At 48.2% G+C, this 25,896-nt stretch overlaps 1 protein-coding gene across 1 annotated transcript in view; it reads right to left on the bottom strand.

Annotated features, from left to right (window-relative positions):
- SLC25A48 (solute carrier family 25 member 48) overlaps positions 1 to 25,230 on the bottom strand; it is a 51,330-nt gene extending 26,100 nt beyond the window's left edge. The window contains exons 1-4 of the mRNA XM_036241480.1: positions 25,115 to 25,230; positions 20,416 to 20,459; positions 15,847 to 15,918; positions 13,385 to 13,643 (exon numbers count right to left, since the gene is read on the bottom strand). Of these exons, the coding sequence (XP_036097373.1) occupies positions 13,385 to 13,643; positions 15,847 to 15,918; positions 20,416 to 20,459; positions 25,115 to 25,208 (469 nt within the window). The 5' untranslated portion in view covers positions 25,209 to 25,230. The remainder of the gene's footprint in view (positions 1 to 13,384; positions 13,644 to 15,846; positions 15,919 to 20,415; positions 20,460 to 25,114) is intronic.
- Positions 25,231 to 25,896: the final 666 nt, after the last annotated feature.

Consider the following 25,896-nt stretch of genomic DNA (forward strand, 5'->3'; position numbering starts at 1 on the left):
ATCACATCCTCACTGAGGCCTGCCCTGCCAGCCAGGTTCCCAAGCAGCGGCAGCAGCAATAAGCTCTTATTGATCAGCTCTCCATGCCAAGCACTGTTTCACACACGTCATTTCCATTTAATTCCCCGTGTGGGAATTTCCACCCAATAGTCACCCAACTTTGAAATCCCAGGTCTTTTGGTGCTTTCTTCTCTCCTGCTTGGCCTGTTGGCTCTACATCACTGATGCCTCCTCAGTCTGCACTTTTCTCCCTTCCCATGGCCACAGCCTGGAGTCGGGCACTCCTGGACTCTCACCTGGTCTGTGGCAGCAGCTTCCAAACCCACGGACCCACCTCTGCTATTCCCACCCCTTCCAAAGGCCAGACCACCTTCCTACCTCATGGCTCTGCTCTGGTCCTTCTGATGTCCAGGACACTTCACTGCCTGCTGACCCGCACCTGAGCCCGTCCTCCGCTGAGAAAGCCATGCTCTTCGCGACTCTGCAGCATCTCCCCTTCCCGCACTGCATGTCCTCACCAACCTGATGGCTCCCACATCCGCCACAGGCCTGCCTCTCCTGCTCCGACTCTTTTCCTGCACTGTTCCTCAGTCTGAGACATCTCTCCTTCTCCACAACCCTCTCTCTAAATCCTGGCCACTATTCAAAGACCTGCTCAATAGCCACTTCCTCTCTGGAGACTTCCTGATCTGCAGAGCCAGGCTCGGGGTTCTACAACCTTCCACAGGCCCTTCTCTCTCTCTCTCTCTCTCTCTCTCTCTCTCTCTCTAATCCTCACCCGAGGATATTTTTCCATTTATCTTCAGATAGAGTGAGAGGTGGAAAGAGAGAAAGAGAGAGAGAGAGAGATATCAATGTGAGAGAGACACATCAATTGGCTGCCTACTGCACAACCCCAAACAGGGCCGGGGACGAACTGCAACCTAGGTACGTGCCCTTGACTGGAATCGAACCCATGACTCATTGGTCTGCAGCCTCACACTCTACTGAGCCAAACCAGCTAGGGCCTTTTCCCTTCTCATTCTACACATCTGACTTCCCACCAGACTGTGCACTCCCTGAAGGCAGGGGCTGTGGTCCGATACCTCTGATTTATCTGCTTGACTCAGAGCAGAGTTCTGGAAATGCTTCTGAATGAATGAGTCCAAGAGTGAATTCAAACAGGTGTGACAGTCAGCCCTGTGCCTCCCGCTGGGCCTGGTGAAGTCACTAGGATGTTTAGCACAGAGTTAATGCTGAGTCCTCCTCTGAGCCTCCATACTGTGCCCTCTGGTGATATTGAGGGCTTTCTGATCTGCACATTAATTAGGCTCTTACTAAAAACACAGACCTAAAAGGTCCCAGACAAGGGAGGAGTGAGTGTCATTGGCAATCAGCCTCTGAAATGTGACTTGGCCCAAACAGCAGAGGGACCACAGCCAGAACTTCCAGCTCAGGCCCAGCAGGGCACCCCCTGGGGCTCAAGCCTATGCAAAGGGTCATGATGACTTTAAAAGAGACGGTTTCTTTACAGGTACCTCACTGTCAAGGCCACATTCGAGTGAACTCAGGCCAGCTCATCCTTGTCTGCCAAGTGGCAGAGGCCCAGGAGAAAACTTCAGTGGTGGAGTTTACATGAGGGTAACCACCATTCTGGGCACAATGGTGGTTGGTACCAGTGGAAATTCCCTCTAAACTCCAGCAACTCTCAGTGTAATCTGATAAAACCCTTCTGTATAACAATTTCACATCTACCAAGAATCTTAAAAATGACCATAGCCTTTGACCTACTCAGAGAGCCCACACATTTAGGGAAATAGTCCTAAATGAAAACATTTCTTTACAGACAAATTTGCTGATCACATCACTATTTTTAAAAGTGGAAAAACTGTAAACAACCTAAATGTTCATCACAAGGATGGCAGTTAATTAATAACTGTACTATGCCCAGCCGGTATGGCTCAGTGGTTGAGCATTGACCCATGGACCAAGAGGTCACCGGGTTGATTCCCAGTCAGAGCACATGCCCAGGTTATGGGCGCCAAATCCCCATGGGGGGGGGGGGGGCATGCAGGAGGTAGCCAATCAATGTTCTCTCATCGATGTTTCTATCTCTCTCTCCCTCTCCCTTACTCTCTCTAAAAGTCAATAAAGAAAAAATATTTGGGGCCATTTTGTTTTTTGAGAAGTCACCTAGAGACTCAGTTCATTCTTCCTTCTGCAGTGGAGACTGCACCTAGGCTGGGGCTGGAGTCAGAACCAGTTTAAAGTGTACACCAAAGTGATTAGAGAGAATTCCAAAATGGCAGCAGAGTGAATGGAAGCTACACAGACCATCTCCCAGGACCAAACTGGAATTACAACAAAAATAAAGATAAATAATCAGGAAAAAGCAACAGAAAAGCAGGTTGGAGGACCATATAACCAGGGACACCGATCGATCCTGGTAGGCTTGCGTAGGCATGAGAGGGGGGCTGGGAGCCCACAGAGAGCAGTGGCCTTAGCTGTGAGCAGCGCCCTTGGGTTACACTCCCAAGTAGCTCCACAGTGCAGAGCCAGGACAGACGCTAAAATAGTCACAGCCACCTTGGGTTCTGGCAGAGTGAGGATGGACTGGACTGGAACTGTGTGGGGACACTGGGAATTTGGAGGGCGCTCAGAGCTTTTGCTGAGTTGTGGCCCCTCAGGACAGTGGTCATCTTACTCCTTCCCAGGGCTCTGGGGAGAGGTGGTGGCCCCTCCCTCAGAGATTCAACCCTACCCGGTGGTCATTGAAATGCTAATTGAGGCCCATTAACAACCAGCATCTGCCCCACCCTCGGAAAATCCCCTTATGCTGAACACCTGAGGAGCCAAGACTCTTCAAGTAACCACTACTGATAGCCTCCGGGCAAATACTTGAGGATAACTGACCATTCTTGGGCTGGCAACTCTAACCAAGAAAGTAAGACTTGACAGTGGTGTGTAACGTGGGTCCTCCCTGGCTCATCCAAACCCAGTAGAGGGAGCCACAAACAGCAGAACACCAACACCCACAGGGAAAATTTGGCAGGCTCCAAAGCCCACTGTGATAGCCAAAATGGTGAAACACGGAAACAAAAGCCAAACAAAAGAACAAGAGACCTCTACTGAAGAAGAGATAAATGAGGTGCACTTTAGCAAGTTAACAGAACTAGAATTCAGAGGCATGATCTTGAGGAAGCTCAACAGCATGTGTAAGGACATGAGCACCCTGAGTAAAGACATAGAAATGTTGAAAATCAACCAGTTGGAAATTAAAAACCATCAACAAGAAATGAAGAATGACATATCAGAAATAAACACATTGAAAGGTCTAAACAGCAGAGTAGAGGAAACGGAGGACAGGATCAGTGAATTAGATGACAGGGTAGAAAAAATCAACCAATCAGAAAACCAAAAGGAAGAAACAATGAAAAAAACAGGAAGACAGCTTAAGAGAACTGTGGGACAACTGGAAACGTAATAATATTCGCATCATAGGAGTCCCCGAAAAAGAAGAAAATGAGCAAGAGTTAGAGAATATATTAAAAAAAAAAATAGTGACAGAATACTTCCCTAATTTGGTGAAGGAAGAAGGCATTCAAGTTCAAGAAGCACAGAGAGCCCCAAGTAAAAAGAACCCAAACAGGCCCACACAAAGACACATAGTAATTAAAATGCCAAAAACTAAAGACAAAGAAAGAATCCTAAAAGCAGCAAGAAATAAGCAACAGATTACCTACAAAGGAACCCCTCCCCCGATAAGGCTGTCAGCTGACTTCTCAACAGAAACACTATAGGCAAGAGGGAATGGCATGAGGTAATCAAAATCATGAAAAATAAGGATCTGAATCCATGACTACTCTACCCAGCAAGGCTATCATTCAAAATAGAAGGTCAAATAGAGAGCTTTCAAATGAAACAAACAAACAAAAAAAATGCTGAGGGAATACATTAACACCAAACCAGCACTGCAAAAATGTTAAAAGAACTGCTGTAATTAGCAGGAGAAATAGGAAGAAAAATAGAACAACACTAAACAAAAATGGCAATAAATAAGTACATATCAATTATCACCTTAAATGTGAATGGTTTGAATGCTTCGATCAAAAGACACAGAGTAGCTGATTGGATAAGAAAGCACGATTCATATATATGTTGTTTACAAGAGACCCACCTCACAACAAAAGACTCACATAGGTTGAAAATGAAGGGATGGAAAAAAATCTTCCAAGCAAATGGAAAGGGAAAAAAAAGCTGTGGTAGCAATACTCATATCAGTTAAAATAGATTTTAAAATGAACGCCATAACTAGAAACAAAGAAGGCCACTACATAATATTGAAAGGATCTATCCAACAGGAAGCTATAACCTTGATAAACATATATGCACCCAATAGAGGAGCACCAAAATGTATTAAAAATCTTCTGAAAGACTTCAAAGGAGAAATCGATAGCAATATAATGATAGCAGGGGACTTCAGCACCCTGCTGACATCACTGGATAGATCCCCTAAAAAAAAAAAAATCAGCAAGGGAACAGAGACAATAAATGAAGCACTAGACCAAATGGATTTAATAGCTATCTACAGAGAATTACACCCCAAAACTACAGAATACACATTCTTCCTACGTGCACATGGGACATTCTCAAAGATAGACCACATGTTAGGACACAAACTAAGTCTCTACAAGTTCAAGAAGATTGAAATCATATCAAGCATCTTCTCAGATCACAATGGCATGAAACTAGAAATCAATTGCAACAAGAACATGCAAAGACATTTGAACACATGGAAGCTAAATAGCATGTTATTAAACAACACATGGGTTACCAAGGAGATTAAGGAAGATATTAAAAACTTCCTGAAAACCAATAAAAATGAACACACAACAACACAAAATCTATGGGATGCAGCAAAAGCAGTTCTGAGAGGGAAATTCATAGCACTATAGGCCTACCTTAAGAAACAAGAAAAATCTCTAATAGACTATCACAACTTAAAGAACTAGAAAGCAAACAAAAAGAAAACCCCAGAGCAAGTAGAAGGAAGGAAATAGTACAGATCAGAACAGAAATAAACGACATAGAGACCAAAAAAAAAAAAAAAACCATTCAAAGGATCAATGAAACAAAGAGCTGGTTTTTCAAAAAGATGAACAAGATTGATGGACCCTTAGCTAGACTCACCAAGAAACAAAGAGAGAGAACCCAACTACATAAAATCAGAAATGAAAGAGGAGAAGTAACAACGGACACCACAGAAATACAAAAGATTGTTAACAACTACTATGAACAATTATATAGCAACAAATTTGACTATCTAAGTGAAATGGACAAATTTCTAGAAACACGTAGTCTCCCAAAACTAGACTGGAAAGAGATAGAAAACTTGAACAGACCAATAACAACTAAGAAAATTGAAGATGTAATCAAGACTCTTCCAGCAAACAAAAGCCCAGGCCTGGATGGCTTCACGAAGGAGTTTTATCGAACATTCAAAAAAGAACTAACACCCATTCTCCTCAAACTATTTCAAAAAATTCAAGAAGAAGGAAGACTTCCAAATTCGTTTTATGAGGCCAGCATAATTCTAATTCCAAAACCAAAAAAAGACATTACAAAGAAAGAAAACCACAGGCCAATATCCCTGATGAACATAGATGCCAAAATCCTGAACAAAATACTAGCATATTGGATCCAGCAATACATCAAAAATATTATTCACCATGACCAAGTGGGATTCATCTCAGGGATGCAAGGCTGGTACAATATTTGCAAATCAATAAATGTGATGCACCACATATATAAAATGAAGAATAAAAACCACATGATCATATCAATAGATGCCAAAAAAGCCTTCAACAAAATCCAGCATCCATTTCTGATAAAAACGCTTAGCAATGTGGGAATAGAGGGATAATATCTCGACATAATAAAGGCCATATAGGAAAGACCTACAGCCAACATCATACTCAATGGGCAAAAACTACAAGCATTTCCCTTAGGAACAGGAACAAGACAGGGATGCCCACTTTTGCCACTCTTATTTAACATAGTACTGGAAGTCTTAGCCACAGCAATCAGACAGGAAATAAAAATAAAAAGGATCCAAATTGGAAAGGAGGAAGTGAAACTGTCATTATTTGCAGATGACATGATACTATATGTAGAAAACCCCAAAAACTCTATCAAAAATTTACTAGACTTAATAAATGAATTTGGAAAAGTAGCAGGATACAAAATTAACGTCAAGAAATTGATGGCATTCTTATACATGAATGATGAACTCCCAGAAAGAGAAAACTAAGAAAACACTCCCATTTTCCATTGCAGCAAAAAAATTAAGATACCTAGGAATAAACTTAACCAAAAAAATAAAGGACCTATTCTCAGAAAACTACAGGTCATTGAAAAAAGAAATAGAGAAAGATGTAAAAAAGTGGAAGCACATACCCTGTTTATGGATTGGAAGAATTAACATCATTAAAATGTCCATATTACCCAAAGCAATCTATACATTCAATGCAATCCCTATCAAAATACCAATGACATACTTCACAGAACTAGAACAAATACTTCAAAAGTTCATATGGAACCAAAAAAGACCTCGAATAGCCACAGCAATCTTGAAAAAGAAGAACAAAGTAGGATGGATCACATTACCAGATTTCAGGTTATACTACAAAGCCACTGTAATCAAAACAGCCTGGTACTGGCACAAGAACAAGCACATAGACCAATAGAACAGAACAGAGATCCCAGAAATGGACCCAAGGCAATATGCTCAATTAATATTTGACAAAGCTGGCAAGAGCATACAGTGGAGTAAAGACAGCCTTTTTAATAAATGGTGTTGGGAAAATTGGACAGCTACATGCAAAAACATGAAACTAGACCATCAACTTACACCCTACACAAGAATAAACTCAAAATGGATAAAAGACTTAAATGTGACTTATGAATTCATAAAAATCCTAGAAGAAACTGTAGGCAACAAAATTTCAGACATCATACGCAGCAGAATTCTCACTGATACATCACCTAAGGCAACAGAAACAAAGGAGAAAATGAACACATGGGACTACATCAAGCTCAAAAGCTTCTACACAGCAAAAGATACAATCATCAAAATGGAAAGGCAACCCACTGTATGGGAGAGCATAATTGCCAATGACATATCAGATAAGGGGTTAATTTCCAATATATATAGAGTGCTCATACAACTCAACAGAAGGAAGACAAAGAACCCAATTTAAAAAATGGGCAGAGGAACTAAATAGACACCTCTCCAAAGAGGACATACAAATGGCTAAGAGACATGAAGAAATGCTCAATGTCACTAATCATCAGAGAGATGCAAATTAAAACAACAATGAGGTATCACCTCACACTTGTCAGAATGGCTACCATCAACAAATCATCAAACAACAAGTGTTGGCGAGGGTGTGGAGAAAAGGGGACTAGTACACTGCTGGTGGGAATGCAGACTGGTGCAGCCACTATGGAAAACACTATGGTGTTACCTTTAAAAGTTAAAAATTGTAACGCCATTCAACCCAGTGATCCCACTTCTAGGAATATACCCTAACAAGCCTGAAACACCAATCAGAAAGAATATATGTACCCCCATGTTTGTAGCAGCACTATTTACAATAGCTAAAATCTGAAAACAGTCCAAATGTCCATCAGTAGACGAATGGATAAAAAAGCTGTGGTACATATACACAATGGAGTACTATGTAGCTGTAAGAAAGAAAGATCTCTTATCCTTTGAGACAACATGGAGGGACCTGGAAAGTATCATCCTAAGCGAAACAAGCCAAACAGAGAAAAACAAGTATTATATGATCTTACTTATTTGTGGAATATAATGAACATAATAGTCTGAGGAATGGTGTATTCCCAGATACATGGAAGTGGGGTACAGACTTACAATCCCTAGTAGAGGGGGTGGTGGGGAGAGATAAACCACAGAACTTATATGCATGTGTGCATGAACAATAGACATGGACAACAAAGCTGGGGACAGGGCAGGGAAGGAGGGAGAGGGGGCAATCAGTGGGGAGAAAAGGAGAAACATCTGTAACAAAAATAAATAATTTAATTAAATAAATAAAAAATATATTTTTAAAAATAATTATTATTATACTAAATTACAGCTTACATGGTTTTGTGTTTTCAATGTGCCAGGCATTGTGCTAAGATCTTCATGTGAAATACGTTATCCCATTCGACCCTAGGCATGAAATAGCTACCACTGTGCCTGCCTTGCAGATGAGTAAACTGAAGCTTGTTAGGTGAGTTGTCCAAAGTTTCTTGACATTGGAAGAGGATTAGAAGCAAGTAACCTAACTCTAGAAACTGAATTCTTACCACAGGACATGGTCCTTCTCAGTGTGTGTGTGTGTGTGTGTGTGTGTGTGTGTGTGTCTTTGTCTGCAAACATGTGTGGATTTGATGGAATATTGCACATCTTTTAAAAATATTCCCCTTCTATATAAAATAATTTTATATGCTATTTTAATAACAAAAAGTATCTGTTATAATGTTGAGCCAAAAACACAATATGAAACTGTCTATGTAGTATGAGTACAACCTCCTAAATCATTTCATCTTTCTCTATATATATCTATAGAAAAAGTAAGGAGGAAATGTGTTAACAGTGATTATATTTAGGTGGATGGGCATTTTCTCCCTCTATAGTCAATGTTCTGTGTTTGTACATTTTCAAGGATGTGTCACCACTAATAGACAATCAGGCTTTAGTAAAATTCACCAGCTTCATACTTGCAAATCCACCAACCAGATTACCCGAGCTCTAGAGAAGCCAGAGGCTGCTTGGTACATGAGCATAGTCTCTCATAGCTCATCATCATCTCCCAGGAAGTGCACTGGCAATTCTGAGGTAAAGCCACAAGCCATGAGCAATCCCATAAGCCCTGCTCAAGGCTGCTGGAAATGCCCATCTCAGCCCGGTCACCACACAGAGCAGACCTGACCCAGAGCAGAGACCACATGCTTGCAGCCAGCCCCGGCCTCATCCTGTGCAGTCCACACAGTGCTTTGGGCCATGTGGTGTTATGTTGGTTTGGTTGTGTTTGGCTTTGTTCGTAATTGAATTATCTAATAATTTCCACTTGAAAGACCGCACAGAAAAATTTAGCTTTCTGCCTTGTCTTAAAAATCCGAAGATCCAGGCCAGGTGGCAGCAGTCAGCAGGAGAGGAGTCGTAGACCCTCAGACAGGATGTGGGCCCACAACTGCCTACTGCCTCCCAGACGCCAACACTGACACGCGTGCTTGAACTGAGACCATTCTAATAGCAGAGTGATGTGGAAAATGAAATATGTTCCGTGTCCATGTTTCAACTGAAAGAAGAAAAGCGAAACATAGGCTGGGAGGGCTGTGGGTATCAAAAACGGGAAGAGGGTTCATTTTCCAGTCATCTCTGCTCACTTGTTACCTCCCTGGCCCTAATGAGTCTTTGAGTTTTCTCCTTCTGGCCTAGAAGGTTCCCGAGGAACAAGTACAAGAAAATCACACCCTTCCCCATATTCTGGAGAGATTCCTGGCAGAAAGTGTGGCCTGGTGAACTTGGCCTGCCTCCCCTGCCCCATCCCCAGGAGCTGATTCTGCTTGGCACCGCAGTCACCAAGCCCTTCTCTCAAGCAGCTGGGGTGGGAGGTGAGGGACAGCGGACTGTGCAGAGGGGAGCTGCCCAAAGCCACTGAATTCAGATCCATGCCCTGGAACCCATCAGCTGTGCCCATTACTTAAACAATGTCATTTTGGAGATATGCTCTCAGCCCGCGTCCCTCCCTAAAGTTTGAGGCTGGTTTGGTGCAAAGGCCCAGGTGCTACCAATGTGGCCATAGCCTCAGCTTCTACAAAATCCGGGCAGATGTGGAAACAGGGAGAGTGGCTTAGTCAGACTGCCTGGGTCCTATCCCAGCACCACCTCCCACCAAGGGAGTGGCCTCAGGCAGGCATGGAACTTCTCTGTGCCTCAGTCTCCCCTCTGTCATTGTCTAGGAATTGGGTTGTTGTGAAGATTAAACATATGCAAAGCTCTTAGCACAGTGCCCAGCAACTGATAGGGCTCAGCAAATACTTGCTCCTCGGACTCCCCCTGCTGTGACTGGTCTGGCTTAGCCCAGATCAGAGGGTTGAGGGGCACGGCTGAGGCGGACCCTCAATCTTGGTTTCCCATCTTTGTCACTGCACTGACAGCTATGCCCCTGGGACCAGGTGCTAATGACAGAGCTATGCAGGGCTCAGAAATGTTTGCCTGCAGGATCCTCCTTGGCCTCTTATTAAGAGCCTTCCCTGAGCTCCCAGAAGAACCTTTCGGGCACACTGGGAAGGATAGAACAAACACATGCATTTTCTTCAGCTGCCTCAAGGCATTTACTTGAGGGAACTGGTTTCCTCTGGCACCACGGATAAACTGACAGCTTCAGTCAAGGACAGTACCCTACCCATGCAGGAGTAGGGTCAGGGAGTCACATCCCTCCTAAGGCCCCCGTGTTCTCACTGTTCTGAGGGCTGATGCAGGAAGCAAGGCTCTGGAAGAGTTCAGACTTCCTGATGGGCAGTTCTGGAGAGGCACAGCCCAGCTGGGCCATGTCCGGGGGAGCAGGCATGGGTGATCTGCATTGCTGCCCTGACCAGGTGCACAGTCCTGACCTCCAGGCTCTCCTCCCACCTGCTCCAGAGCTCTTCCTGCCCCAGGCTGGCTGAGAGCCTGCTCCCTCCCACCCACCATGTTTGAAGTGGCCAATTCTTGTGGGCTGGACAGAGCACTCTACAAGAGGGACAGGACGGATTCTTTTGCTCGCCACGATGTCCCTATCACCTAGCCCTATGCCTGGCAGGCAGCAAGTGTATAAGAATTGTGTGTTGGGTAAGGGAACAGGTTAATAGTCATAACAACCTTGCACTGTCATAGTCAATGAGATGCATGTACTGCTCTTAACACAGTGCCAGGCACACAATGAACACTTAACTTTGGCAGCTGCTCGTGGTGACTGCTCAGCAACCTAAAATTGAGGCTCCTGCACTTCCAGCTTTGGGGCCTCTCTTGGGTCTGGCTATTTGTTGGCTGCCTCCCATCCTTCCTCCAGGCTCCAGAGGCTTCTAGCTTGGCCTCAGGACCCTGTAGCTCCGGCCTTGGCTTGCGAAGTCAGCCACCATTCTAGCACCCTCCACGGGGAAGTGCAGGGGGTGAGGGCAGACAGAGGATGGGACCAAACACTGTCAAGAAAGCTCACCAATTATTAGAAGCCTCGCCCATAAGAGATGATCAGAGATAACTTCTTCTGACCTATCCACAGGGCAAGGCACACTTCTATTTACTAAAGATCTGCTCTTCTTATCATCCTGCAATGACCTTTTGAAGCCCCCAAGGCACCTCACCCCATCGTGAGCTCAAGATGTCCCCTTTCCATCTTTATCCTCTCCTGAGAGTGGGGTGTCTGACTCTCCCGTGTATGCAGGGTTCCCATACATATGTGTATATCAAATTTGGTTATTTTCTGTCACTAAAAAAAAGAAGAAAGCTCACCAATTAATTTGCCTTCATATGTCCCAGGCCTTCTAAAGGAAGGCATTACTGAGAAACATCACCCCTGGTGTCCAGGCTGACTGTGATCCCCCAGTACCCCCCCCACACACACACACACCTATACCTATTTCCTCCCCTTCCAGAAACAAGGCACCCAGGCTGTGAAGGAGGCAGGGCTGCCCCCAGGAATGAGAAGCCTCATCACTGAGACTCTTCCAATATCTGGTCGCCAAAGAGTTTAAAGGCAGGTGGAGAGATTTGCTCTATACCTGAGACCAACACAAGCTTTTCAGAAATAGATAACACCGAGCAAAAGGCCAGCCTGGGGTCTGGACTCCCGGGTTCTAAGCCTGCTCACGAGGCCCTTCGCACCTCTGCATCTTAGCTTTGCCCCTGGGATGGGACCAGGGCAGCAACCCTCAAACATTTCTCAGAGGTACAACCCTTTGACCAAATGAAACTGTACCAAGACACGACTCAGTGTGTCAAGTGGCTGGAGGCAGGGTCCCCCTGCTCTGTATCTACCTGAGTGGCCTCCATGGGACTATGCCCTGTGACCCTCTGGATGATAAAGGGTGTTTGTTCCCCTGCATCTCCCCTGATGGTGACAGTGACATGGGCCCGGGGCACTGAGCATCCAGCAGGTGTTACCCACCTCCTTCGGGCAGCCAGACCCCAGGCCCTTCACGTGCCCCAGTGGGGAGCATTAGCATCGTGCTCAGAGGATGTGCAGGCCAGTCCTGGACACCGTCCCAGGCTGGGCAGGGGAGAGCAGGCTCAACCTAGGCACCTGGGCTGTGGCAGGAGAAGCGATGGGCTGGGACGCTCCTGAGCGAGCACTCGGAGCTCTGTCTGTGGGCACCACTGAGCCCACCGGCTCCCACACAGAAGGCTGCAGGGAGAGGGGTCTCATCCATGGGAGTAGTTGGCCCCGATCAGATACCTGGGTGACAGGAAGGATCATGAACCCAGCCCTCCTATTATACAGACAAGGAGACTGAGGCCTAGGAGGGGCAGCATCTTCCTGAGGACACAGAGTGAAATTAGAGCCAAGAGCCAAACTCCAAGGTATTGAAATTTATCTTCTAAGACCCCCAGTTCATCCTTCTCAAGCCAGCACCTTCTACTCTGCACCGGAAGTGCCTGCTGGTACTTTCCCTCCTCCTTTATCAGCACCACTCCCCGGAGAAGACACAGACACCCCTTTCCTGGCACGAAGAGAGTGACGGCGGTGGGTGTGGTGCAGGAGCACCAGGAAAGAGGCTCTCCTTGGAGGGTCAAGGGAGAGGCGAGGAGTGTCCCTTTCACGCCCCTGTGGCCCGTCCAGGATCAAGGCCTCCCCGGCCGCACCCCCAGGTGCATGGGGCAGGTGTGGCTCTGAGGCCTGTGCCTCCACGCCTGGCTTAATGCCCTGCTGCTGCCCTTTTAAAATTCTCAATCATTTTTTAACAAGGATCCCACATTTTCATTTTTCACTGGGTGCCGAAAATTATGTAGCTGGTCCTCACTCACCGGTGATGACTCATGTGTCCCTGTAAGTACCTTAACCTCTGGGACCCTCAGTTTTCTCCTCTGTAAATGGAAAGAATAACAGCACCTGCCTCACAGAATTGTTCTAACAACGAAGAGAATACAAGCAGAGCTCTCTGCAGGTGCCCGCCATGTAGTAAATACTTAACCAGTACTTTACTCTAGACAAAGTAAAAATAATTACAGACTATTATATGGCCAGGTCGATGCCCTGCTCAATAAAAAGGATGTTAACAACCGCACCCTAAATCTGGAGAATCAGGAGGGGTCCCAGGTGCCCCGACACCAGGCCCCTCCCAGGCCTCTTACTTTCCCGAAATGGCTGTGTTTGCATCTGCAGGCGGATCTTGATGAGGTCCACGGGCGTGCCCAGTCCGACAGACACCACGCCGGCCACCACGCTTGCCAGGAGCAGGTTCGAAAGGGTGTGGGGTGGGCTGGCCTCAGGCTCCCTGCTGTGGTTCTGGCTGAGAAACCTCTGCGTGTTACTGAAGACCCCAAACACCACCGAGTTGTAGACAGCAATGCTGGCCAGGGGGAAGGACATGCCCTTGAAGAAGCCGAACACCTGTGGGGAAATCCAGGGGAAGGAGGTGTGAGAATTGCAGGCAGGTGCCATGCTCCTCAGGCTGTCCTGGGCACAGACCTCTCCCTCCCACATCCCGCAAGCTGGTGTGCCAGCAGAGAAAACAGAAGAGGATGCTGATATGGAAGGATGTTCCGGGGTGGGGGCGGGTGCAGAACATTCTCGCCCTGAGGAGCCAGCTTTTGTTGGCTGAGCGGTGGTGTCTTGGGCCTGAAACCACTGGAGTGGATACTCCTGGGCTGTGGCCAAGGGGGATCCTGTGAAGCCCAGTGGGTAGTGGGCTTGCCAAGCATTGCACACACCCTCCTCATTTGCCACTCCAACAAACGCATTCTCCAGACACTTGGCCCATGCCAGACCCTGGGGTACAACAATCAGAAAGAAAAGCCTTTCCTGCATTCACAGTCTGGGAGCGGGGTAGAGGAGGGGTGAACCTGGATGGACAAATTAAAGTATAATGTGCCCTGGACGGTTTGGAGTGTCGGCCTGCGGTCTGGAGAGACCGGGGTTCGGTTCCCAATAAGAGCACTTACCTCGGTTGCAGTTTGTCCCTGGCCCTGGTTGGTCGTGCGGGTGGCAGTCATTCGATGTGTCCCTTTCACGTCGATGTTTCTCTCTCTCTCTCTCTCTTTCTCTCTCTCTCCCTCCCATTCTATCCCTCCCATTCTATCTGAACAAAAAATGGAAAAATATCCTCAGGTGAGGATAAATAAATAAATAAAGTGTAATGTGCTGAGCTTGTGGTGAGGGGCTAAGAAGAGGGTCCTACAGGCTCCCCAAGGGGCAACTGGGCCAGCATGTAGATGGGTGCCCTGAGCATGGGTGTCTCTTGGAAGAACAGGTCGAGGGAGGAGCCCTGGAAAAACAGCACAAAGAGGCTTCTGCATGCACACAGGACAGGGGAGGCTGAGGTCAGGGTTGTGTCCAGACTGCATTCTCAGCAAATACGACAGCTGTTCTGCCGAAACCGGGAACTCCACAGGCCCCTGACTTCCAGGAGGAGTCGGGCAGCACACAGGAGCCTGCACCTACATTGAAAAGCACTGGAAGCTGCCCTACAAGCCCAGGCTACACGCAAACCTGTTAACTCTGAATCACGTGCGTGTACCTTGTGTGCCGGAGATAGGACACCTTACACTCGCTCGTTCACACACACGCACCCTGCTTCAGCCTCTTCCTCAGGTAACCTGGGACATCGCTGAGCCCTGAGCTACCATGTCTCAGAGGAACATCCACGGTTCCCACAGAAACCCTGGAGCTGGGACACGGGCTGGCAGACAGTGTGGGGAACCTGCACCAACAAGGGAGAATCAGCAGCCGCCTGTCCGGGCACTGAGGAGTTGCGCATTACCCTGGAACAGCTAGTTCCAGGTTGGCAGCGCTTGCCTGGATTCCAAAGCAGATGATCGGAGAGATAGGACGACACCTTGACACAGACACATTTGGTCTGGGGAGAAACTCCAGGTGCAGCCCGGAGGCTCCCGAGCTCCAGGGCACATCCCTCAGGGACAGCAGTCTACAATGGGGCCACATTTCCGGTGACTCAAGGAAAAGTCTCAGACTGCCCTGGGGCTAATGCCTGACTTTTAATCAATAGGCCATGTGATCCTAAATGTTAGAGTTTATTTTAAATTCCCTAGGGAGGGGCCTTCGACAGTTTCCCTCAAGCTCACAGTAATTCTCAAGAAGGGCACCTGGTGCACGTTCTATAAGATATTATGCAGGTTTCCCTTTACAAGAAAAGCCTTGTGTCCCGAGCAGCCTGTGGGTCAAGCCAGCAGTGGGCATACGATGTCTGAGCGCCTGCACCCAGATAAAGGGAACCTGTGGGCAGATGGTACCAGCCATTAACTCAGTTTTGAAAACCTAACAGGTCACCCTGTTTTCTGCAGGAATTTTCCACACTGTGGTTCTAAATTCCTCAGAATTTCTCCAGAGAGGTTACACAAAACCAGTTTTTTTCTCCACTGTCATCACCTTAGGGGGCAGGGTTAGGTTTAGGGAGCCCGTACTACTTGAGGTGTGCTGCGAGGTGGTTGGGGAACACTGAGCCAAATGTGATCAGCAGAACAAACGGGCCTCCCACCCGACAGGTGCTGGGAGGGCGGTCCCGGGCCGGTGGACTTTGCCCGCTGCGTCGAGGCCCTGATGAGCATGGTTCCTGTGCCTGGCCAGAGACACTTACACTCTCCTTCCTGTACACTGCGCGGATGCAGCTGAGGGTGTTCCCATAGCCCACGCCGGCCTGCAGGCGAGTCTGTGGAAAGAGGTAGGCATGAGGCCCAGTGAGCGGTGATTCACGTCCCTACTGCCCCCAGGATGCTGAGCGTCCAGCACGGAGACCCAGCGAAGGAAAGGCAAGCCCTGCCCACAGTGACCAGGCAGGAAGGAGGTCCAGGTGTCAGGCCCGGGCAGGCCGGGCCTCTGACTTCCACCTGCACTGCCCTCCACGTCTCACTCGGCCCTTCCTCCGGCAGCAGGGCCCTCTTGGCCCGGGAAGAACAAAGGGTGGTTTGTTGAGCAAAAATAATGCCTGTTTGGGAAGATCTGATCCCTGACTTGAGTACAAAAGCTAACCAGTGGCGTGTCTCTGCCCAATCTTCTGTCTGTCACTCTGTCCTCCTAAATATTCCCAGGAGTGACCGGGTCTCCTTGTGGCCTCTTGCTTCCCCTCACTCCTTGACAGTCAGACTGATCTTTGACAGTCTGAGGAATTGTGTCACTGCTGTGTGAAGCCGTCCAGTGGCCTCCTGTCAACTTAGAATATGTTCTACCCTCTTCACCTGCACCCAGGCAGCTCCGGGTGGGAGCCCAAACCTGCCTCTCACCCACCCTGCGTTTCCCTCACCCCCAGCCCCTCACCACACATTCCCCGGAGCATCAGCTCTTTCCCACCTCCAGACCCTTCCACCTCTGTTCTTCCCCGGAAGCCTCTTCCTCCAGCAACTGCTCATCTTTTTGGTCTAAGTGTAAAAGTTGCAATCGTGTCATCTGTGTGCCTGTGTGCTTACAGTTTATGTGGGTGGCCCCTCTGGGGCAGGGCTGGCTGGCTCCTGTTTCCCTCTTGTCCCTGGAGCCAAGTGGGACCCTCGCACGAGGCCCCTCTGTGCTGCCTGGATGGTGAAGGTGTGGTGTCCTCTAATGGAGATTGGCTGTGGGGACCAGGGGCATCATGAGGGCACAGAGGGTCTCAGTCAACCAATGAAAATAGCCAGGGTGCCCTTTCCCCTGGTCCCAGAGGGCTCCAGTTCTTTTAAGATGTATGGCCTATAATTCTCCATTCTTCCTTAGTACCCGGACATGCTGTGCCTGGTAGGAAGGAGCCGTGAGAACTACAGAGGGGGCGATCTGGCCCCTGCCCCCCACGCTGAACCCAGGGCCCATGAGGCCTGAAGGCCCAGGGTGCAGACTAACCCTTCACACCAACAGCCTGAGCTCCACCTGCAGACAGGTGAAGGAGACCCTGGAAGAACATAAATCAGAAGAGTGTAGGTCTTTGAGGAGAAAATCATGATTCATGTTTTGCTGCATTGAACTTTTCTTCATTGTTCAACTTTCCTACAATAATCAGGGGTTACTTTATTATTTTTAGCTTACATGATTAAAAAATAATTTTAAGTACAAAACTAATATAGGAATACATTCTCTTAATAAAAACATTTCAAGTCTCCTTTGGCCCACGCCTCTCGTCCCACCCCTCCCCTGAGCGGATAACCACGGCTGACAGTATGGCTGAGTTCGAGAGGCATTCACAAAAATAGCTTTATCCAGACAGACAGCCAGAGGAAACATGTAGTACTCCTATAGGTATGATCCCTAAATGGTAGCACACTGTTCATAAATATTACTTTCACACTCAGAGAAATGTATTTATTGACTCACTCAGCAAACCGTGTTACTGAGCACCTACTTGATAGCAGTCGCTGCTCCAATCTGAGGGGATTTAGCAGTAGAGAAAGCAAAGCCCCTGCACTCATGGCACTAGAAGTGAGTAGGGTTGGAAAAGACAGTAAAGAGCAATTATATAAATGTCAGATGAAAGTGCCACAGGGGAAATAACCGAGGGCCAGAGGGCTGGTGGTAGGAAGGAGGCTCTGGGAGACCCAGCAAGATGAGAGCTGGGCCTTCATGTCCTCCAGTTAAGCAGAACCACAGAGGTCCACCTTGGGCTGGACTTCCCCAACCAGGGCACGGATGTGGGTCAGGGCAGGGGGAGGGAGCAGGCCTCTCTCTGCCCCATTTAAGGCTGGCCTGAGGCTGACTGCACTTCCTGCTGGCCCCAGCTCTCACTGGCCATGGGTAATAAATCCACAAAATGGTTGAGCCTCAGGCAGAATCAAGTTCCCAGTGAGAAGGTAGAGTGGTCAAGTCACACGCACACAGTGCATGAGGGCACGCAGCCTAAGAGCCGAACCCAGACAGATCACAGGCACAGGGCAAAGGTCTGCCAGCCACAAGGAATACTTGGGAGGCAGCCACCAAGGCCAGCAGCACAGCTCAAGACCCCAGAGTCTCCATTTACAACAGGAACTGGCATTTAATGTGCACCAATTGCATACTTGGCTATACACTGGGCATCTTATAGAACTTATCCCATTGAATCACACAAATGGTATGCGGCATGGATACTATCCCTGTATTACAGACGAAGAAAGCTGACTCCCTGTATTAGTTGCCTGTTGCTGCTGTAACAAATGACGTAGTGGCTTAAAACAATGCAAATTTATTCTCTCATACTTTGCTGGCTGGTCTAATGGCAGTCAGGCCTGATCAGAAACCCTGCTCACACTGTATCAAGCATAACCCCGAAATGCGCCCACTGTGCCAGGAGCCAGGTAACAATGCTGACCCCCAACACCAAGCAGCCAGTGCCTGGCTCTCCCACTTGAGCCAAGGCAGCTGCAGGCAGTGGAAGGAAACTTGGACCCAATCAGCAGCCCAGGCAGGTCTTCTAGCTCGACTCCCATGGACCAGCCCTGAGGCCTCAGACACATCCCAGTATATGAGTTCATCAGAACAAGAATGACCTACTCATTGTTTATCCTCAGGGTCCCAGAGATCTCCACCAGGGAGGTGCTCTTTGCCCATTTTACAGAAGGAACACCAAGGCTCAGGGAGGTTAAGTGCCGTGGCCTGGTCCCCAGAGAGTAGGTGGGGAGGCTAGGACTGCACTCCAATTATTCTGACTCTGAAGCTCTTGCTGGACCTTTCTCAGTAAACAGGGACTCCAGAGAAAATGTCAGCCAGAAGGAAGGAAGGAAGGAAGGAGGAGGATGTTCTGGGAGAAACAAGGGCCCTAGGCCACACCCCTGGGCTGGACCCAGAGGCTGGCCATGGAGGCTGACATCACCAAGTTGCACCCTCAGTGGAGGTTCTCAGGCTGAGCAGAGATGGGATTTTACATAACAGAAAGGGTTCCCTCCAGAGGCTCAGAGGACAGAGTGGGAAGGAGGAGAGCTCCAGCCTTTCCAGGCGATGTGGCCAGGCCCAGGGCGGCCAGACTTGCCACCCGCCAGGGGGTAGCAGTGGCTCCGACAAGGTCCATCCACCCTGGCAGGCTGGGGGTGAGGGAATGACACTTTCCCAGGGAGACGCAAAGCTCACCTGCATTAGGGATGTGGCTACAAGGCCCTCAGGGCAGGGACTGCACCTGCTTGGTCCACCACCAATGCCTTGTCCTCCCCAAGGTGCCCACTCAAATGGCCAATATGTGGTTGTTGATGTGTGAGCAAAAGGCAGGGACACGAGGAGTCAGGAACTGTCTTCAACTACTTAAGACAAGTAGGCTGACCTCCCCATCAAAAGGAGAGCAGGCCTGGGCTCTGACCTCGGAGGGGCCACCGCCAGGCAGGGAGGAGATGGGGAGAAAGGAGATGCAGCAGTCGTGGGAGAAGGGCCTGCAAGGCTCTTCCTGGGTGTGATCCACGCAGAGCTTTACACTCAGATCTGGATGTCACTATTTGTAGCCACGCTCTCAGGGTACGGCCCTGAGTCCTGCTCACCACTGGGGACGGGTGGCAGAGTGGGTGTGGAGTCACAGAACGCTCCTTTGTAGGATCTCACCCCTTGACGCTTTAACTTGCTATGTGATTTGTGTGACCTGAGGCAAGCCCTCCCCTTTCTGAGACAGTTTTATATCTGTAGATTTAGAGGCTTGAGTGACCCATGCCAGATGGCCCTGTGGGCTCCAGACTCCCCACACCACGTGAGCTTCCTCAACTTACAATGGCTTCCTCTTCCCAATCCAGGCCCAGAGTCCTCCCCTGACCCCCAAGGCCTCCGAGGATTGAGTGCCGACCTCCCTTTCCTGGATTCAGATCCGCGGCTGCCGTCAGAAACCTGGTGTGTCAGCAAACTGGCCATGCGGGTCTTTCCCAAGTACGCCCCGGCTCGGTGCCATTTTCTAATCACCTGGAACCCGGCCTTAGATTTTGGGTTCAGATGCTAAATCACACTGATGCCTTTCCTGGTTCCTTAGTTCACAGGAGCTTACAGGACATTCGCCGGTGCCCTCCCCCTCCCCCACCGTGCATGAGAACCTGGAGGCAGAAATGAGGCATTCACCAAAACAAAATCACTGCCAAGTAGTGGGGGCAGAGCCATTCCAACCGGGCTTCCTGGCAGCACACCGCCGCGGGCTGGCACAGAGAGCCTGCCCTGTGCTGGAGACCGGGAGCAGACACAGAGGCACAGTCCTGCAGGCAGACTCGCTGAGGCCCTTTCCAAGAGGTAATGGCGAACATGGCTACTGTACCTTGACGGTGTCCAGAGGGTAGCCGATAATGACACTGGCTGCACCTGTGGATTAAAGAAGAATACCTGGTCATTCAGCCCTGGAGTCCTAGCTTGCATGTGTTGGCTCTTGGGACAGGACAGAGGGTTCAAGCACTTACATTTCAGTCAGTGCCCAGTCACCAGAGAGGGCCTGCAATGTGCTAGGCACTGACTGAGGCATGGAGGAAGGCAGAGAAAGGAAGTAACACCTGGGTTCTGCCTTAAGAAACAAGCACACACACCCCTAAACTCACAATAGAACAAAGACCTAGATGAAAACCCCGAAACTATAAAAACCATATACTAAAACACAGGGGAAAATCTTCATGACCTTAGATTTTCAATAGATTCTTAGATATGACAGCAAGAGCACAAGAAAAAATAGATAAATTGAACATTATAAAAATTTAAAACTTTTGTGTATCAAAGGATACTATGAAGAAAGTGAAGTGAACCTATGGGGGGGGGTTGCTAAGAACCTAGTATCCAGAATATATAAAGAACTCTTACACCTAAAAAATGGGCAACAACTTGAAGAGACATTTCTTCAAAGAAGATACTGTAAAAGACCGACAAGTACATGAAAAGATGCTCAACATCACTAGTCATTAGGGAAATGCAAATCAAAAACACAGTGCGATTCCCCTTCACACCTACTAGGATAGTTATAATTTAAACCAAAAAAGAGGATATGAAGAAATTGGAACCCTCATACATTGCTGGTGGAAATATAAAATAACATAGCCCCTGTGGAAAACAGTTTGGTAGTTTCCTCAAAAAGTTAAGCATTGAATTACCATGTGACGCAGCAATTCCATTCCTAGGTAAATAGCCAAAAGAAATCAAAACAGGCACTCAAACAAGTACATGTACACACATGCTCATAGCAGCATTATCCACAATGGCCTATCACTGGGATTGTCTTTCACTGGATGAATAGATAAACAAAATGTGGTCTATTCTTACAATGGGATATTATTAGACATAACTAGGAATGATGTGCTGATACAGGCTACAGTGTGGATGAATGTTTGAAAACAGCATGTAAATGAAAGAGGCCAGACAACAAAAGTCACATACTGTATAATTCCATTTATATGAATTATCCAGAACAGGTAAATCCATAGAGACGGAAAGCAGATTAGCAATTGCCAGGGTTTGGGGAAACACAGCATGGCTCCAGGGGCTTCTTTGGGCACAAGGAAAATGTTTTGGAACTAGACAGAGGTGATGGTTACACGACACTGTGAATGTACTAAATGCCACTGAATTGCACACTTTAAAATGGTTCATTTTATGCCCTGGCCGGTTTGGCTCAGCGGTTAGAGCGTTGGCCTGTGGTCCTGAGAGACCCAGGTTTGGTTCCCGCTAAGGGCACGTACCTCAGCTGCAGGTTGTCCCCGGCCCTGGTTGGGTCGTGTGGGTGGCAGCCACTCAATGTGTCCCTTTCACGTCAATGTTTCTCTCTCTCTCTCTCTCCCTCCCACTCTATCTGAACAAAAAATGGAAAAAATGTCCTCAGGTGAGGATAAAATGGTTCATTTTATGTCATGTAAATTTCATGTCAAAAAAAGGGGGAAGGATGTGAAGAGAAAACCCAGAAACTTTTCAGTTACCTGCAAGTTACTTAACTGGAGCATGTGTACATGGGAATAATATTAGCACCTACTTCACGGTTCCATTGTAAGAGTAAAGTGAAATAATGATTGTGAAGTACCAGCAGAGAGCCTGGTACTTATAGGACATTCAAAAAGAGATGCGTTGCTATTGATTTTTTTTTTTTTTAAAGAAGTCCTCTTTGAAAAGGTGATGGATACTCTGGGTCTGTTCACAGAAAAATGCCTATCTACACACATTCACTAGACCTGGGCCATTCTGGAGGGAAGAAGGCCACCCTGAGACCACACAGATTAAGACCTTATTGGAGAAGTCAGTGACAGTGTGATTGAAACAAGAGCCTTTTTTCTAAGAAAAATTCTCCATCACAATGATGAAGAAGAAAGTGTCTCTGCTAGCAAGTGTCTCTGCTCACCAGGTAAGGCAAGTAAGGGGTCCTGAAATATTAGATATTTACAGGGGAAGAGAAACCAGCTCTTGATCTAGAACCTCCAGACCCCTCTCAGCCTCTCCTTCCTACAAAACTAGGCAGAGGCAGAAAACTGATGGGCAGCAGGGAGCTGTAGTATTCACTCCGCAGGAACCCTTCCAAGTCCTCAGGCTCTGGCTACTTCCCCACAGTGCATCCTTCACTACTGGCTTCATTGAGCCCAGGCCACGCCCCAGATCCAGCCTTGGGCCAGTATCTCCCTGCTCATTGAGCCTGCCCATCTGAAAGCAGGTAATGCAATATAAGAAATCAGACTATCAGACCTTGGGGCTTCACAGACCAGTAAAATTTCAAACAAAATGTGAAGGATGTATGGTGAGATTTTATCATGCAAGGTCATTAAGAAAGAAAACAACTGTAGTCAGTACAAGGGTTAAAATGGCTCTGGTACAGACTGCGTAGGTTGGAATCCCAGTGCTCATGCTACATGCATGGCCTTGGGCAAGTCACTGGATTTCTCTGCATATCCATTTCCTCATCTGTAAAATGGGGATGTAATAATAGTAGCTACCACACTGGGATTATAAAGAAATATACATAAACAGGCACAAGAGACCACATAGTTTATGGTCCCACTTATATAAAATGTCCAGAAAATGCTAATTTATAGAACCAGAAAGTAGATTAGTAGTTATCCAGAGGGCAAAGGACAGTTTGGGATTTAACTGTAAATGGGCATAAGGATATTACTGAGGGATGAGAATGTTCCAAAACTAATTTATGGTAATGGTTTCACACTTGGTAAAGTTACTAAAAAAATCAGTAAACTGTACACTTGAAATGGATGAATTTTCTCATTTGTTTGTTAATCCTCACCTGGGGATATTTTTTTCCATTGATTTTTAGAAAGAGTGGAAGGGAGGGGGTGAGAGAGAGAGAGAGAGAGAGAGAGAAATCCATGTGTGAGAGATACATTGATTGGTTGCCTCCGGCACGCACCCCCACCAGTATGGCTCTTAACCAGAAATCTAACCTGTGACCCTTAGGTACTCGGGCTGACCCTCTAACCACTGAACCACACCGACCAGGGCAAAATGGATGAATTTTATGATATGTAAAATAACCTTAATAAAGTTGTTTTTAAAGTATACACAAAGCACTTAGCACCTGGTACATACTAAGTATTCACTGTTACTACACTCATCACTATTTTATAGAAGAGAGAAAAAGACATGTTAACATCAACAAAGTACACACATTTTCAGAATAAAGGACAGCCCACTACTTGTTGTGTGCATAGGGAGGGTCCTGTGTCATCCGAGACTTTGAGCTCCTCTGGTAGCCTTAACCTCCAGGGGTTTCTTAAACCAAGCCACTGACAGCCCTTCTGAAGTTGGTCTGCTTAAGGAAACAGCGGAGGGAAAGCTTTCCCTTGGGACGGCTGGGGTTGTCCAAAGAGGGCCTGGATATACATGGTGGGCCTCTAGGTGCAGCCCCCTGGATGAGAAAATGAGGAGAGGCAGGTCTCAGCCCAATCCAAGAGAGTCCATGTCAACAGAATTGCCCACTATGAGAGGATCCACCTCTGCTCAGGACAGTGAGAAGCAGGAGCCATCTGTGGGAGACAGACTAGACTCCTGCTAGGTGGGAGGGGAGTGCCAGAGGGGAGGGACCTGTTGCTCTCTCTTTCTTTTTTTTCCTTTTCCCACAAATCTCCTGGTCTCCTCCATACCTAGAACTCTTGTGGGCACAAACATGCCATATCTCTGCCTCAGCACCTCAGTATTTTATCTTGTCTTTGGGGAGGGGCTACATTTGCCAGTATCCTTTTGCTGATGATATTCTTACATGGGGCCAAAAGAAAGATAGTATTTTACAATAAGTAAAGTCCCTCAAACCTTCCCCCACACCCCCACTTATATCTGAGAAGAGAGAGATAGACCTGTTGGGGAGAGAAGAATGGAGAAGGAAATGCATGCACCTCCTGAGCAAGCAAACCCATCTCAGGCCTAGCAGAGAGGTTCCTGGAGCTGTCAGAAGGGACCGCAGTGCCAGGAGGGTCCTGACAGTTGACAGCGGCTGAAGACGTGAAAGGTGCCCAACATCCACTCCCTCCGGCCAGAACATCCCCTAGGACCAGCTTGATCAAGAGGTTGGCTCCCCATCCCGCGCCTGGAGCCAGTGGTCAAGCGCCACCCTTACCCACAAGTTCAGAGAGCCATGTCCCCAAATCCAGGTACACACCCGGTCACCGAAGGGTGTGTAAGCGCCCGAACGCTCCATTGGCTGTCGGCTTTGACCAGCGGCTTAATCATTACCGGACCGAGCTCCAGGAATCCTGACTAGGAGGCAGATCGGGAGCCCAGGTGAACCTCTGTGAGGCTCCTGGAGTTTCCGCGGGGAGCAGGCAGGCAACGCAAGAGCCCAGGTGTGGGGCCGCGGGCTCTCCTCGCAGCGGGTGGCGCGCGCACGGCGCGTGCGGGACGCCGGGCACAGTACCCTGGACCCAGCCCGGAGTATAAATTCGGCCCACGCGGAGCCCGGCTCGCCTCTCCCTCGGTTTCTCGGACCGGGCGGATCTCCTGAAAGTACACCCACCTCTGAGGGTCCCTCCCATCCAAGGTGGGCTCACCTCCGATCCAGCCCGCCGCAAAGTCTTCCAGCTGGAAGCTGCCCATGGCCCGGGCTGTGGCTCTGCGCCCGCCCGGGGCCAGGTCGGTGCCCATTCGGCGTGTGCGGGGCGTGGCCCGCGGGAGGGGCTTTCGAAGGAGGACACCCGGGCCTCGGAGCGCACGCAGGTCCCACGCCCAGCCGGCTCCAGTCGCCAGTCCCCCGCGGCGCTGACAGCACGCCCCCAGCGGACCTTAAAGGCGCAGCAGGCAGGCGGCACCCACACCCCGGCTAGAAGGCTAGGAGATCCTGGGGAGACTCCCTGAGTCCGACCTTCTCCTGTCGACCTCTCTCTTGCCAACAGCAGAACCTCGGCGCCTTGAGGCTACAGTGCCCGCCAGGTCCTGTAATTGTTCTCATCGCGTCCAACATTGGACATGATTTCAGGGACATTTTTGTAAATTTCAATACAAGAGGGAGGAAAGAAGGACGCTTTATGAAAGGTCTGGAAGAGGCATCTCTTTTAAGCTAAAACAACGCTGAAGTAATTCTAACTAAATGTCCAACTAAACCAGAAGTTCTCGCTTCTCTGAGCTGGTTGAAAGCCACAGGCCTTTCCGCTATAAAATATACAGGACACGCAATTTTCTGTCGCATTTTAGAGGTTAGGGACTCTACCCCTGGCTGCTCCCCACATCTTCCCTTAGCCCCCAGGTTTCAGAACCCTACCTATTCATGAAAAACTGAAGTAACATGTGGAAAGCACCAGTCCAGGGTAGGATCCAAGTCAGCTCTAAATAAATA

The sequence above is a fragment of the Molossus molossus genome, unplaced genomic scaffold (genome assembly GCF_014108415.1).
Source record: "Molossus molossus isolate mMolMol1 unplaced genomic scaffold, mMolMol1.p scaffold_m16_p_4, whole genome shotgun sequence".
Classification (NCBI taxonomy): Eukaryota; Metazoa; Chordata; class Mammalia; order Chiroptera; family Molossidae; genus Molossus; species Molossus molossus.